This window comes from Sapajus apella, unplaced genomic scaffold (genome assembly GCF_009761245.1).
Source record: "Sapajus apella isolate SASKATOON/1434 unplaced genomic scaffold, GSC_monkey_1.0 scaffold86, whole genome shotgun sequence".
Classification (NCBI taxonomy): domain Eukaryota; kingdom Metazoa; phylum Chordata; class Mammalia; order Primates; family Cebidae; genus Sapajus; species Sapajus apella.
Window position 1 is genome coordinate 3,939,222 of NW_022437026.1, and position 13,895 is coordinate 3,953,116.

General features: G+C 50.6%; 1 protein-coding gene across 50 annotated transcripts in view; it reads left to right on the forward strand.

Moving 5' to 3' along the window:
* CACNA1C (calcium voltage-gated channel subunit alpha1 C) overlaps positions 1-13,895 on the forward strand; it is a 703,883-nt gene that overhangs the window by 639,657 nt on the left and 50,331 nt on the right. For 19 of the 50 annotated variants that reach the window (XM_032254251.1, XM_032254256.1, XM_032254252.1 and 16 more), the window contains one exon: positions 5,099-5,182. In XM_032254251.1, the coding sequence (XP_032110142.1) occupies positions 5,099-5,182 (84 nt within the window). Of the gene's footprint in view, positions 1-4,426; positions 4,511-5,098; positions 5,183-13,895 lie in introns of all 50 variants that reach the window. The other 31 variants (XM_032254241.1, XM_032254239.1, XM_032254246.1 and 28 more) reach the window with 4 other exon arrangements.

Consider the following 13,895-nt stretch of genomic DNA (forward strand, 5'->3'; position numbering starts at 1 on the left):
ACTGGACTCTGGTTACTTTTTGGTTTTAACGACTGCAAACAGAGGGCTTGGGAAGTGCGCCTCCAGTTGGCAAGAGGCCCACAGTCTCCTGCATAGGTAGTCATCTCATCCCTCTTCCTATTGGGAGATGAGCCTGTCTTGTCTCCAAAAAGGAGAGGACCTGGGAAGTAGGCATTTGATAGTCCAGGAAGTATCACTGGACCGTGGCCCCACAGTTAAGACACAGTATCTGGGACCAGAAGAAAGCAATGAGAGGCCAGGACACACGTGCTTTGTGGGTGGGAGCAGAAAAGATGGCAGGTTCTAAGTGCTTTGGATACATGGTCTCCTTTCATCCTCATTTCAACTCTGTGCTTTATCCCATGTTCTAAGTGGGGAAACAGTGGCATGGGGAAGTTATTTGCTCAAGGCTATCCAGCTAGTCAGTGGCAGAGGTGGTGTTTGAACCCAGATCTGCCTCCAGAGATCATGCTTTTAACCACTATGCTGCCTTTTTCAATGTGGTATATCTCCAATGATGGAGCCAAATCAGGGCATGGATAACCAAAATGGAAGAAAATCCAAAATTCCTGTCCATGTGAAATGCATCCTATGATGCTTCTGCAGCACTTGTTCCTTCCCAGCAATGATTTCCTGATGTCAATACCAATTTGGTGTCCATTTTCTCAGCCCATGCCTGTCAGTGAGTGGAGGTGCTGTGGCACTCAGGCCTGGGTACTGGGAGCCTGGGGTGCACACGGGACCTGCCCTGGGTTGGCTGGAGGGGAGGCCCATCTTCTGAACACATACCCAGAGTGGGGAGTTGGAAGTGGGGAATCCACTCAACCTGTAGGACTGGGGGATGGCGAGGGCAAGTCTCCCACCTGCAAAAACACTTTCCCTTCCAGGGAGCGCGCCCTGGGTGGCTCTGAGGAGCTGGACAGTAAGAGGTTTGGTTTGCCACTTCAAAGAGAGCCAGGAAAACCCTTTCTCCCACCCCTTACTTCTCAACCATTTGGGGCGCAGTCATCAGAGAAATAAGGGGCAGCAGATATAACCAGGCTCCAGGTCAGACTGATTTTGTAAGAAGTATATGATTTTCCCCCAACCTCCCTTCTCCATTACATCCTTAAAACCCCTATTGCCAGTGGTTTCCAGCAACTGAGGGAGTGGGCAACAACAGACAGAAGAGAGATGAGACCGAGTGTCGAACCCTTCCACTCCAGAGACTGTTGGGAAAAATATTCCTCCTGGGACCCAACCACCTGGGGACGTGGGGACCAGCAAGGAGGACCTGGGCCTTGTTTCTGGGCAAGGTGTGGTCTAGCTGGGAGGAGGGGGCTGTTGAAATAGTGGGAGGAGGGCACAAAGGGACAATGGGGACAGAGGCCTGAAAGCTGGCCCTGAAACTGTCTTCAGGCCCAGCTGGAGGACTGAGGGGCTCCGGGCACCAAGGGCAGGAGGGTGAGAGGATGGGTCAGGGTGAAGAGCTGCCTTCTTAAAGGGACCCTGTTTGCCCCCTAGACGTGTGCCCTCACCCACTGCATTCAGCTCTGTGTAAATACCCCAGGGCTGTGTGCACAGGAGCTCTTGGCAACAAGGGACCTGGTTGGTTTCTGCAGCCCCCCAGGTAGTGTGCCACCAAAGAGAGATGTCAGTCTAAAGCCTGCAGTAGCATAGCCTGCTGAGGGCAAGTGTGAGGCACCAGGCCTTAACTCCAACAGAGCCCAGCCAGTGCCAATCCAGTGGGAGCCGGCGTGCAGCCGTGGGCAGAGGGGGCTGTGGTCAAGAAAGAGTTGCCTGTCTTGTGCTTTCCTTCTGTATGCACGTATATATGCAAAGAAATCCGGGAAAAGGGTGACCAGGGGTGCATAGCCAGGTGGCTGACAGGGCTCCTTAAGGTCTCAGCCCTTCACCTTGGTGCGCCTGCTGATTAACCGTGTGTGTTTCTCTGGTTTTCAACACCAAACCTTTGCTCTGCTCTGTCCATTTCTTCCTTTTCCTTTCTCCATCTCAGAGGTGTTGCAGACCAAGGCCAGCTTACCCATTTTGTTTCAGGTCTCTCTGATGAAGATTCCAACTCACCCTCCTCTCTTCAGCACTGACACTCATATCTTCCTCTCTCTCCTGCTCCCACACCCAAATAATGTTTTCTTGCCCGTTTTCTAGGCTGATGCAGACAATTCCCGGATTCTGTTCTTGTTCTTGTTTCTCCCTTCTCTTCCTTGACTTCCCTGCCCTTCCCTCCTGAAATAGCTCTACCCACAAAGATGGTATTCATACCGAGAGAGTGGCCCAGTCTTTTCCAAAATCAATTTTAAGATTTATGCATAGTCATAGTTCATTTGGGGTCTTCACTCCTTCCCTCCCCGCAAAATCACCATTCTCCTTTTGCCCTGTGAATGATCTCTGAGAACCTGGGAGGAATTGGTTATTTCCTGCTCATAGCATGTGACTTAAATGGAAGAGAGAAGCCTCTCTGCCTCACAGGCTCCACTATATTCAGAAAAATACCCTGGGAAGCCAACAAGACATTCTTGATTTGAAGCTGACCCTCACCTCACCCACGCCCTGGTCAACTGATCTCTGCTTCCCCAGTCCTGGCTGTCCTGGCTGTCCAGAGTCTCCACAGTGGCGTTTCTGTTTTCTTTTGGCAGAAATGCCTGGGAACTGAAAGGCCCCTTTCCCCGTGACCTGACCTCCCTCACTAAGAATAACAGCCTTAGGACAGCACGTCTTTCGGTCCCTCTGGACAGAGGGCATGGCTGGGAAGTGGGAAGTTAAGGGAGCTGGATAGAGCCAGGAGGAAAGGGAAGAAAGCAGATTCTTGGCTTTGTGAGTAAAAAAAAGGCAAAGTTGGCAGCCTTCAAGTAAGCTCAGGAGAGATCTGGGAACCTCTCAGGTGACGCTTCATGCTTTCCTACCTCACTCTGACCTCTAAAATTCCACCTCCTGGAAGCCCAGAGGGCAGGAAAATGCTGGTCCCGCCAAATAAATGTGTCCAGCCCTGTCTTGTCCCCATTGCAGACCATTTCTAAACTAAAGGCGTAAATGTTTCTTCTTAAAGAAGACAAATCTGTAGTAGTAGATTCTTCCCCCTCTGCCCGTGGGAATATGACTGCTTGTACCTGGGGGTGTATGCGGTCACAGAACATTGCTCTGCAGGCTCCTACACCTCCCAGACCCAAGAAATCCATCTGCTAAAGAGTTCACCCATCCAGGACACCTGGGGTCCCATGGGGCCTCTGGGACACCCCATTTCTTGATTGACCAGTTGTCCAAGTACATGAAAAAACTCTTTTAAGAACATTCATCTCTTCTCTTCTCCAAATATGGTGAAAAATAAATAAAATCCTACTTGCCCTCCCTTCTGTAGGGTTACTTTAGTGATCCCTGGAATGTTTTTGACTTCCTCATCATGAAGTCAGGACACTGGTCTTCCCTGTCTGTGCCAGAATCTCTCCATCAGGGCACTACTGCCTTCATCCTCTACTAGGCAACCAGCCTCCCCCGGCCCACCAGCCTATTCCTAGCAAACCCATCCTCAGGAAAGGCTTTGATCACCGCACGCCCTCTGGGTGCCTTTTGTATTCAGCAGGACCCTACCTTAAGACGATCATGAAGGAAACTTCCTGCTTAGGAAGCCTCAGAAAGCCCTGTCTAGAGCTACATACCCACTCACAGACTACGAGCCCAACCTTGCCTCTGCCTCCTTTCCCTTAGGAAAGTCTTTGCCAGGGTTGGAACTGCCCCTGGAAACGCTGGGATGTGTCCAGTGCAGTAACTAGGGTTACCCTGATTCGATCTGCAAGAGTTGCACTTAATATGGATCCCGTTTTAATAATTTGGTCCTTTTATTTCTGAGTTTTATGTGAGTTTATATATTATACAGCCTGCCACCCTGAGGCCCACACTGATGGCTGTGGTTTTCAAAGGCTTTTTTATCACCAGCTTCACCCGTAGGACTGAGCCCAGTACCCTCTGAGGGGTGACACCCCTGTGTTCCCTCCCTTTAGATAGGCCTTTCTGCTGGAAGAGGACTGGGGATGCAGGACATGCTGAGCGTGGACTGAAAAGAGAGTGTAGTAGCCACAGCCTGCCCCCTGGCGACTTGCACCACCCCGCCCCCACACCTCCCCCTGCCCCTGGCGGAAGGTGGACAGGGCCTCTATGGAGGAGGGGTAGGGTGGGTGGATCTGTAGGACGCTGGCCGTGTGACCGAGGGAACTCTGGCAGTAGGGTTAGAATGTCGCCTCCCTGCTGCTCCCTCCCTGCTCAGCCTCCGGGGCTCCTGGGCTCCTGGGCTCCCGGCCCATGGTGAGGGCGTCCGGAACTCCAGAGGCAACACGGAGGTGCCTGGACGATGATTCTGATGGTGGTGTTGCTCTGTGCTTGTCTGTCTAATATTCCTTTTTAATCCCCATCCTGCCTGCCCTCCCTTATGTAGGGTTACTTTAGTGATCCCTGGAATGTTTTTGACTTCCTCATCGTAATTGGCAGCATAATTGACGTCATTCTCAGTGAGACTAATGTGAGTATTACCCTGCCCTCCCCAGGAAACCTCCTCCTTCCTCCTCCTCTGCCTCCTCTGTTTCTCTCTCTCACTCTCTCTGTTTACCTTCTTTTATTTATTTTTTTAATTTCCTGTTTTTACCCGCCTCCAGTCATGCCTTTTATTGAACCTGCCGTCGTCCTGTGGGGAAAAAAAGTGGGAGCTTCTCCTCCTTTTTTTCCATTTACCTCAGCTCTGCCCAGCTGTGCTGGGCTGGGGCGTGGAGCTGAGCAGAGAGCGCAGGGGACACACCACCTGGTCCCCGGGCGGCCGCAGCACCACGCCACCTTTGAACTAACCCAGCTTTTGTTAGGCCTCTGCACCCTGTGAAAACCGGGGTATCCAGGTTTGAGCCGCCAGAACTGTAGAGTGGTAAACGAGTGTTTAATATGCCCACGTAACCTCTTTCTTTTCTCATTTTTTTTTCTCTTCTCTCCCTTTTTCCATGCCTTTTTTTTTTTTTTCATTTTTCCTCCTCCCTTTTGTTTTGTTTTTCTCCTTTGTTGTTGGTTTTTTTTTTTTTTCCTTCTTCTCTCTCTCTCTTCTCGGCTTCTCTGCCCCATGCAGCACTATTTCTGTGATGCATGGAATACATTTGACGCCTTGATTGTTGTGGGTAGCATTGTTGATATAGCAATCACCGAGGTAAACGTAAGTACATGGCGTCTGTACCTAACTGTCCGTGCCTGCTCTAACATTCATTTGTCTTTCCCCGGTTTTTTTTTTTCCTTCATTTTATTTTCTCTCCCCACCTTCTTAATTTTATTTATTTATTTAATGTGTTCGTTTGAATTGGTTTGAAGGTCTTTTTTTTCCTTGTTGCTTTATTTTAAAATCTTTTTTTTTTTTAACTTTGGAACGCATTAGGCCTTCCCCTTTTCTGTTAAGTTCTGATTGCTGCATCTTTTCTCTCTCCCGGACAATCAGCCTGGCATGACTCACACTGTATAGGAGGAAGCAGCTCTGGGAGTTTCGGAGTGAGAACATGAGGGGATGTTTACCCCTCTGGGCAGCTGCTGGGGCAGGGACCCAAACCTCTTCTGGCCTCCACCTTCTCCTCCAGCCACTGCCTGTCCTACTCTCTCCTTTCCATCCCCACAGCATCTTAGAAGGGAGCTCCCTCAAAGTGGAACACCCTGAATTAAGGCTAGGACTTAGCCTACTTCATCGGCCGTAGCCCACCCTCGTCCCAGGACCACCCGTGATCTTGGGTTAAATGGGCTCTGTTTCCATTTAACACCAGCAGTCCGTGCAGGCATCCAGGTCCCTGAGGCTCATTTAGAAGAGGAATGAGAAGAGGACAACCAGTCATGTTTGGACTCTTCTCTAGAGGTGGTGGGTGATCTACTGAGAGCCTCTCTGGGTGGACCTTTCCTCCTAGTTGCTGTGAAAGCAGCCCCCATGTGAGCGCCTCACTCCCACATGTACCTGCCGCCCCTGCCCCCGACCCCTGACCTCTCACACCCCTGCCTCTGGCTCCCTGGCCTCAGACACAACCCTAGCCTCTGCCAGGCCTCCTGCCGCCTCCTTCTCCCAAGAGGTGCCTCCTCCTCTACAGCTCCTACCAGTTCCTGCACATGTCTTTTCTGTTACCTGGCATGTTGAAATCTCTCTTTATCTATAGGCAAGCCCTCTTGTGGTCAGTCTTTAACATGTGTTGTTTAATTTTTTTGTCATTATTTTTCCTTAATTAAGAGACTTGGTAATGTTTGCATAGACCTTTGATGCACTGAACCATTGAATAACAGCACAGAACAGACACTTTAGAGTTTTGATCTAAGATGTTTGGAACTACCCAGCCACCACCCCCAGTTCCTCCATGCACCCTTACAGCTCCCTCCACTCCATCTTTTGCTCCCAGTGAGTTACACTACCATGTTATCTTGCCTGCCTGATTCTTCCAGGTTAGAAGCCCCTGTCTGCTCCACTTCCAGCAGATGGACTTTGGAAAGCGGTTGTTACACTTGTCATATGTCCCCCACTGTAGCCTGGTGTCCCAACCCTGCTCACCCTATAGCTCCAGACACCATGGCCCCTCTGTCTCCCTGTGTCTCAGAGAACTGTCTTTGTCCCGCGTGTGCACATGCGTATGTGTATGTGTGTACATGTCTAAGTGTGTGTGCATGTGTGTATGTGTGTACATCTGTGTGTGCATGTGTATGTGTGCGTGTATGTGTATGTCTGAGTGTGTGAGTGTGCATGTGTTCATGTGTGTGTATGTGTGTACATGCCTGTGTGTGCATGTATGTGTGTACATGTCTGTGTGTGAGCATGTGTGTATGTGCGTACATGTCAGTGTGACCACGTATGTGTGCATGTGTGTGTATGTGCATGTGTACGTGTATACTCATGTCTGAGTGTGTGTGAGCATGTGTATGTGAGCATGTGTGTATGTGTGTGCATGTGTGTATGTGTGTGTATGTATGTGTGCGTGTGTACATGTCTGAGTGTGTGTGATCATGTGTGTGTGCATGTGTGTTTATGTGGGTACATGTCTGAGTGTGTGTGAGCATGGGTGTGTGCGTGTGTGTATGTGTGCATGTGTGTGTACATGTCTGAATGTGTGTGAGCATGTGTGTATGCGTGTGCACGTGTGTGTGTGTGTGTGTGTGTACTCTCCTTTAACTTCTTGCAGTAAATCCTCAGATCATTTTTTAAACCAATCTTCCTACTCGTGCTCTGAGTCTCCCCTCCCCTCTCTGAATGGACCCCCCAGTGTTGCAGCTGGATGAGCCCCAAGTTGCTGTTCCCGCTCATGCACATAAAAGCCAGAGCTTCTGTGCTCAGAGCTTGTGCTATGCAGTGCTCAGCCCTGGGGGACACTGCAGGGAGAGAAACAAGAAAGACAGGGCAGCGGTGGGCTCTGCCCTCGGGAGGTTTCCTTTCCAGACAGCAGTGCAGAGCCACATGAAAACCTGGGCAGAGGGGCCGAGAGCCCCACAGCCGGAAAATGTAGGAAAGTGACAGCAAGCTGCCCACCTGTGCAGAGGCCTCTGCAGCTCCTGGGGTCCTGCGGGTTTTTCTCACAGTGGGCAAGGCCCCTATCACTCAGTCTGCCATTTTCTCCCAAACTATTCATGTCTTTAAAAGAAAAAGAAAAAACAAAAAAACATTTTCTAGGATATAAAATTTATACAGAAAAGGGGGCTTTGTTGGAGGTAGGGAGGGGGCCTGAACCCATGCAGCAGCTCCTGACATTGGAATCATGGTTTTCTATTTACAAGTCACTTTGCATTTCTCTGACTTCACTCTTAACTACCCTTTGAATTTGACAGGTGAGAATTCTCATCCCAATTTGCTGATGTTAAAGGTGATGATGGAAAGATTAAGTACATTTCCAGTGCCTCAGAGTCAGCCCAGCCCTCCTGGGGCCAGCTCACTTCCTGCTAGGCCAGAATTCCTGGTCTCTGTACTCCACAACACCTTTTGGCAAATAGAAATCTTACCTGTCCCTCCTGTTGTACTGCCATCAGCCATGACTTACTCAGAACTTACATTCTGTAATTGATATCTTAAATAATCACAGGATTTTTTTCCACGTTCTAAATAAGCAATTATCAGCCACCCTGAGAGTTCCATTGCCCCTGTGTCCTCCCACACCGAGATGCTCCTCACAGCTCCAGGCTGAGGCATTTGTGGCTTTGAAGTCCTACTGAAGGATTGTCGGGGGACAGGGTGGCAACCGTGCATGTGACTGAGAGCAAGAGGAGGTGTCCTGAGACCCGACATCTCTTTCGGAGCCAGTTTCTCCCCTCTCCCACACAACTGATGGCTTATGAACAAAAAGAACAAACATTACATCCCCCGAGGCAGGAAGGCGGTTTGGGAGAGGAGAAAGCTGGACCTGAAGTCAGAAAACTGGCAGCTTGTTGAGTCTTGCTGCTGCTTCCTGTCAAAGCGTTACCAAAATGCCCAAAGACTGTTTTTTCATCTGTGAGAGGAATGTGGTATTTACAGCAGTGTGTTTTGAAGCTCAAATAAGAGCATCTATTTAAAAACTCTATATAAACTGGTAAAGCACTGTGGAATGGGAGAAACTGTGGCACCCAAGCAAATGACATTCTTTCCAAAATTACTGCTGGTGTCACTGGGAGGGCCTAGTCTCCAACCAAGACCTTTCTGTTAGTCTAATTATAGCTTACAACCGACAGGTGAGAGCCCTGTCTCCCAGATATGCTTAGACCCATGAGATGGCCAACAGGCACAGCCAGATCAAACCCAGCACACGCACACTTACCACGGCCCATAACTCTGAGGCCTCGAGAGGCTTGCTCTGAACACACAGTCTGGCTTGACCCTGAGCTCATGTCGCAGCCAGTGTGAGGGACGCCAGCTTAACTGAGCAGCATTGCATGTCCTCAGAGGTAGCTCTTTCCCACTAGGTGGTTCTGCCTCTAGGGCATTGGCAGCTTATGGGCAGCCCCAGCATTTTCTTCCCAATCCCATGGGATCCTTCAGAAAATCCTGCGTCCCTGGATCCTGCTTTGGTACTTCCAAGATATTTTTAGTCATACTGTCATCACAAGACATATATTCCCAGGGATATGATCTATTTGGAAAGAGTCTACATTGTTAGCCTCAGTGTAATGCATGAGGGCGTTTCACCTGTAACCTGCCATCTTTAACTCCTAAACCCCTCCCCAGATACCTTACCCAGCCTAAATTTCCTCCGAATATTCCCCACATCTAAACCTGTCTCACCTTTTCTCTTCGTCTTTCCCAGGCTATGGGGCCCCTCCCTCTCAGGAACCATCATTCATTCATTTCACAGCATTTAGAGTCTCACTGCCTATGCGTCAGACACGGTTTGAGGCACCTGGGATCCATCAGTTGGCAAACCAAAAGCCCCTGCCTTCACTGGTTTGCACTGTAGACAGGAATAGTCAGACAATTCACCATGCAAGGAAGAACAGAAAATAAGGAACCCGTACGGTATGTTAGAAGATGATGGGTGCTTTGGGAAAAAAAAGTAGTGCCTGATAAAGGGGCTCCAAGGTGCTGGGGAGCAGTGACGGCAGGCATTGCTTTAAATAAGATGAGCTTCCTTGAGGAGGTGACAGTTGAACAAAGCAGCGACATGAAGGAATTGAGGCATTCTCCATACGGAGATATGGGAGAAGAGGTAGCAGGGCAGGAGGAGCCAGCATGGCTGCTGCACACTGAGCTGGGAAGGGAGAGGCGAGTAGCAGAGGGGTAACCAGCAGGGTCCACATGTGGGCTTTTACCCTGAGTAAGAAGGGGACATGCCCATGGTTTTGATTAGAGGTGTCATGTGACCTGACTCTGGTTTTTTTAAAGAGACCACTCTGGCTGGCTAAAGGAGTCAAGGGTAGAATCTGGAAGATCATTTAGAAGGCAAATGCACTCATCTAGCTGGAAGTGGCTGGTAGCATGGAGCAAAGTTGTGGCTAGAAGCGGTGGAAAATGGTCAGTGGTACAAGTGGTGGAAAATTGTCAGCCCATCACTCTGTTTTGGAAACAAAATTAGCAATCTCTCCTGACAGACTGCCTGGGGGAAGGAGGGGAATTGCCCAGGAGGACTGGGAGGTTTGGCCTAAGTCAGAGAAGGATGGAGCCGATAGGCAAGGAGGCAGGTTGGAGGTGGGGCCAGTGTGAGTGAGGAAACTCAGAGCACAGTTTTGACTCATCTGTTAGCCCTTGGAAGGGACATGTCAAGTGGACAGGTGGACACACTGGTCAGAGGCCTGGGGATGGACTTACTCACCGCAAGATGGTACCCAAAGCCCAGCACTAGAGGAGAGGAAGCGACAAGAGGCAGAGTCATGGAAAGGCCTGGGCCAGGGCCTCTGGCGCAAGGAGATCAGGACCCGCAAACTTGTGTTCATCCGGGAGATGCCTCTGAACAGCTGCCAGGTGTCATGAGAGGACTGTCTTCAGGCCCCCTTGTGTGGTCATGCTGAATTCTGTGTCGGGATCTGAGCCATGGGCCCCTGCCCTTCTCCTCCGGATGCACGCCTGGGGCTACATCCACGCTTCTCTTCCTCTGAGCCAGAGAGGTGAGAGTGCCACGTCCGGCTGCTCTAAGGAAGCCTCTTGGTCTTCCTCAGTGCCTGGGTCTGAAGTCGTATTTTCCTGAGGTTGTTCACAGAAGTTACTATAGCATCAAAAACTGCTCCCTAAACATCCCAAATTGGAATCAATTTGACTGCTTGGGCCGACAGCCTTTCCCAACACCCTTCTTTTTCATTCTGTATTTTAAAATATACTGAACAATAGGAAGCGCTGGGCAGCCTGGATTCCTGCATCATGAACATAGAGGAACATTCGCAAGTTGTGAATGAAGATGCCTTGGTTATGCTCCCAGTTCTGGTGACTTACAGCAATGAACTCCATTCTCTGGACCTCAATTTCCTTGAATGCAAAAGTGAGGAGTGAGAGGTTTGGGATGGTCTCTTGTGACTCTAGCATGCAGTGATTCTGACTTGGGCATTTTCTGACAGCTGGAGGGGGATGCTTCATTACCCCCATTGCCTTGCTGGGTTCTGAAGTGGTGTTTCATGTCATCAAGCATCCATGGCTTCATGGGGATGACTCCTCCCGAGATGGAGTCGTCTGCATGGAGATAATACCCGAAGCCACAGTGCTGAAGGAGAGCAAGGCAGGAAAGGCTCCCTTGGCTTTGGTGGGACTCATGTGCAGATTTTCCAGAGAAAAGGAGCAAGAGAAAGACCTTCAGGGAGCAGAGCAGGCACAGGGATCCTGTGAGGGGAAAGAACCTGGCCCCGGAGCTTCTGGGCACAGCTCACAGGAGGAATTGCTGAAGGCTTTGCATGATGCACAGAAGTGTTCAGAGCAGGGAAATAAAGCTAAGCGAAGATGCACTGGCTGTGAAAATGAGAAGAAGACTGACTTGAGGACGACCTAATAATGAGCACAGATCAGGCATCAGGCTGAGGACATCATACACATGATCAGATGAAACCTGAGTGCTTACTCTCCACATGAGGAAATCAAGGCTCAGGCAGGAAGAACCGCTGCCCGAGGCCCCACAGTGAATGGGAGGCAAATCTTGGATTCAAACCCATTTCTGTCTAAGAATTGGCTCTTGCATTTCCACAGTGCCCGCTGGCTAAATCCCTAGGCCAGGCTGGCCAGGGCATGGCATTGCTGAAGGGCAGGGCCCAGTGGCTCCTGCACTTCCTCATTCAGTGCCTCCTGGCAACAGGACTTGGGGCGGAGCTGCTTGATTTGACTTCTCTGTGTCGGTTGATGCTGCGGATGCTGAATCCACAGAGCCCGGGATCCTCCTGGGATGTGTAGCCTCCACACAGAATGCAGGCTACACACCAGGATCCGTGTCCCTGGTTACAGGGCCCAGAATGCAAGGGCCAGGAGGCGTAGAGCAGCACCACTCCCTTTGCCCAGTTGCATCTGCATCTGCAGCTGGAGAAAGAGACTGGGGGCCAGAGGGATCAAGCAGTGACAAGGAAGGGCAGGGAGTATCGAGGATCAGCCTGTCGGATACTGGCCCCAAGTTTTCCCCACCCAGGCCCGGAAAGCCATTCTACCTTAGCATCTTTCCACCATAGACCGACAGGCACAACTTCCAGTAATTGTCCCTCACTATGCCCCATAAACGTCATAAGTAAGCCGGGCTCCTCTATCTCAGCTCTGGGTCCTGGAGGGATGGAAGAAAGGCAGTCAGTCCTGAGTCATAGAGAGAGCTGCTTGCTGCACGTCCACCCCCTCAGGGGTGAGTCAGCTCAGCCTGCACGACTCCAGCCCTCTGTCTCGGCCTGCAACCCACAGTGCTTGCGTGGGGCAGCAGGCCTGGCTCTCTCTGTCTGCCTTTGTGACTGAAACCACTCCTCCTGCCCCCTGCCATGGCAGAGAAGGGGCCAGGATGGGCACAAGAAATGCCAGGCTGAGTGGGCCCCTCCAGAGTTGTGATAAGAGAGGAGGGTAGAGAGATGTGGTCAGAAAGTAGATTCTTCCAAGGACATTAGGGTGGGCACACCTTGGAGACCACCTAACCCAAACCCTTGTTTGTTTATTCCTCAAAGGTACCTTGAACCCCTGCTGTGTGATATTGCCTGGGGATATACAAATTCTCTAGGACACCAGGACACAAAAGGCCAGAGGCAGGAAACAGGGTTTTCACAGCAAGCTGACCAGAACTCCCAATCAGTAGGGGGCTCAAGTGGGTGCTGTTGCCAGCATTGTCTACATGGCGTTGGTGAGTGTGGCCTGAGCTGGTTCTAGGACAGACAGATAATCAAATTCGGTGCTCTCAGGACAGCTGGGTGGGGCAGAGCTTGTCCTTGCCATCTCCCTCCAGCCCCACTTCTCATTGCTGGAGCCTCCTGTTGCTTCAGAGTCCCTCCAACTTCTTCCCACTTCCAGCAACACCCCCTGACCCCCAACAAACCCAATGCTACCAACATGCCTTGTTTCCAAACGAAGTGATTCCAGCACAGTAATTCATGCTGGGGTGATAGGGACTCAGTGAGCTGCCCTTCTAGTACATCATTGTACCTTGAAGAGAAGGCCATGCTCAACCTGCAGGTGGAATGTTTCTTGTATTTCAGGTGAGCCTGTAACAACGTGACCCCTGAGTGGGGAAGATACTTTTGTTAGGTCTCTCTCCCATCTTCCCCTTTTCTAGCTGTTCTACAAAGGCTGTTTTCTACTCTGCTTAAGAATACAGCTGACCCTTGAGAGAGTTAGCATCATTCCTCGAAGTGGTATGTGGCATCTGTCCATCAGCATCCCTGGGAGAAGGCCAAAGGCCCCCCAGATCTCAAGGGAGAGGGCCAGGCTTGCTGTGTAACTGGTGTGATGTGGGGTTGAAGGGAGAGACAGGCCTGGGCAGTGGCCTGGTACAATGAGTCTTCTTAAAATCTTTTGCATTGAGAAGTACTCTGCAGGTTTGACCCAAAAGGTCCATGGGAACCTGTGTTTTTATAGGCATCCAATTTGGGTTCTTAATTCAGCTGTGTGAGGTTGCTGAGGTCCCGACCCGGCTCTGACCCGTCCAGGCTCCCCTTGCCCTCTGCCTTCTGCCCCAAACCGTGTCACTTTTTGTTTTCCTCAAATGCTCTTTCCTATTCTCATCAGCCCACATACAGCCCTCTATTCCCCTCCATGTAAGGGCGGGGGGAAGTTGCCTGGCACACCCCTTGCTGTGGCCAGACAGCTGGTGATACCTGGCTAGTGTCTGACACTTTAGTTCCTACAGGCTCAGCAAGCTGCTGTTGCAGTTTTTGCCAGAAAGCTGGTAAAGCAAAGGCACCTAGAAGATGCCATGGGCTGGTAGTGAGGAGACACAGGCAGGCTTAAAGATGCCCAGGGCGCCTCGAGACGCATGGCCATTTCTGTGGATGCCCATTTACTCTCAGATTTG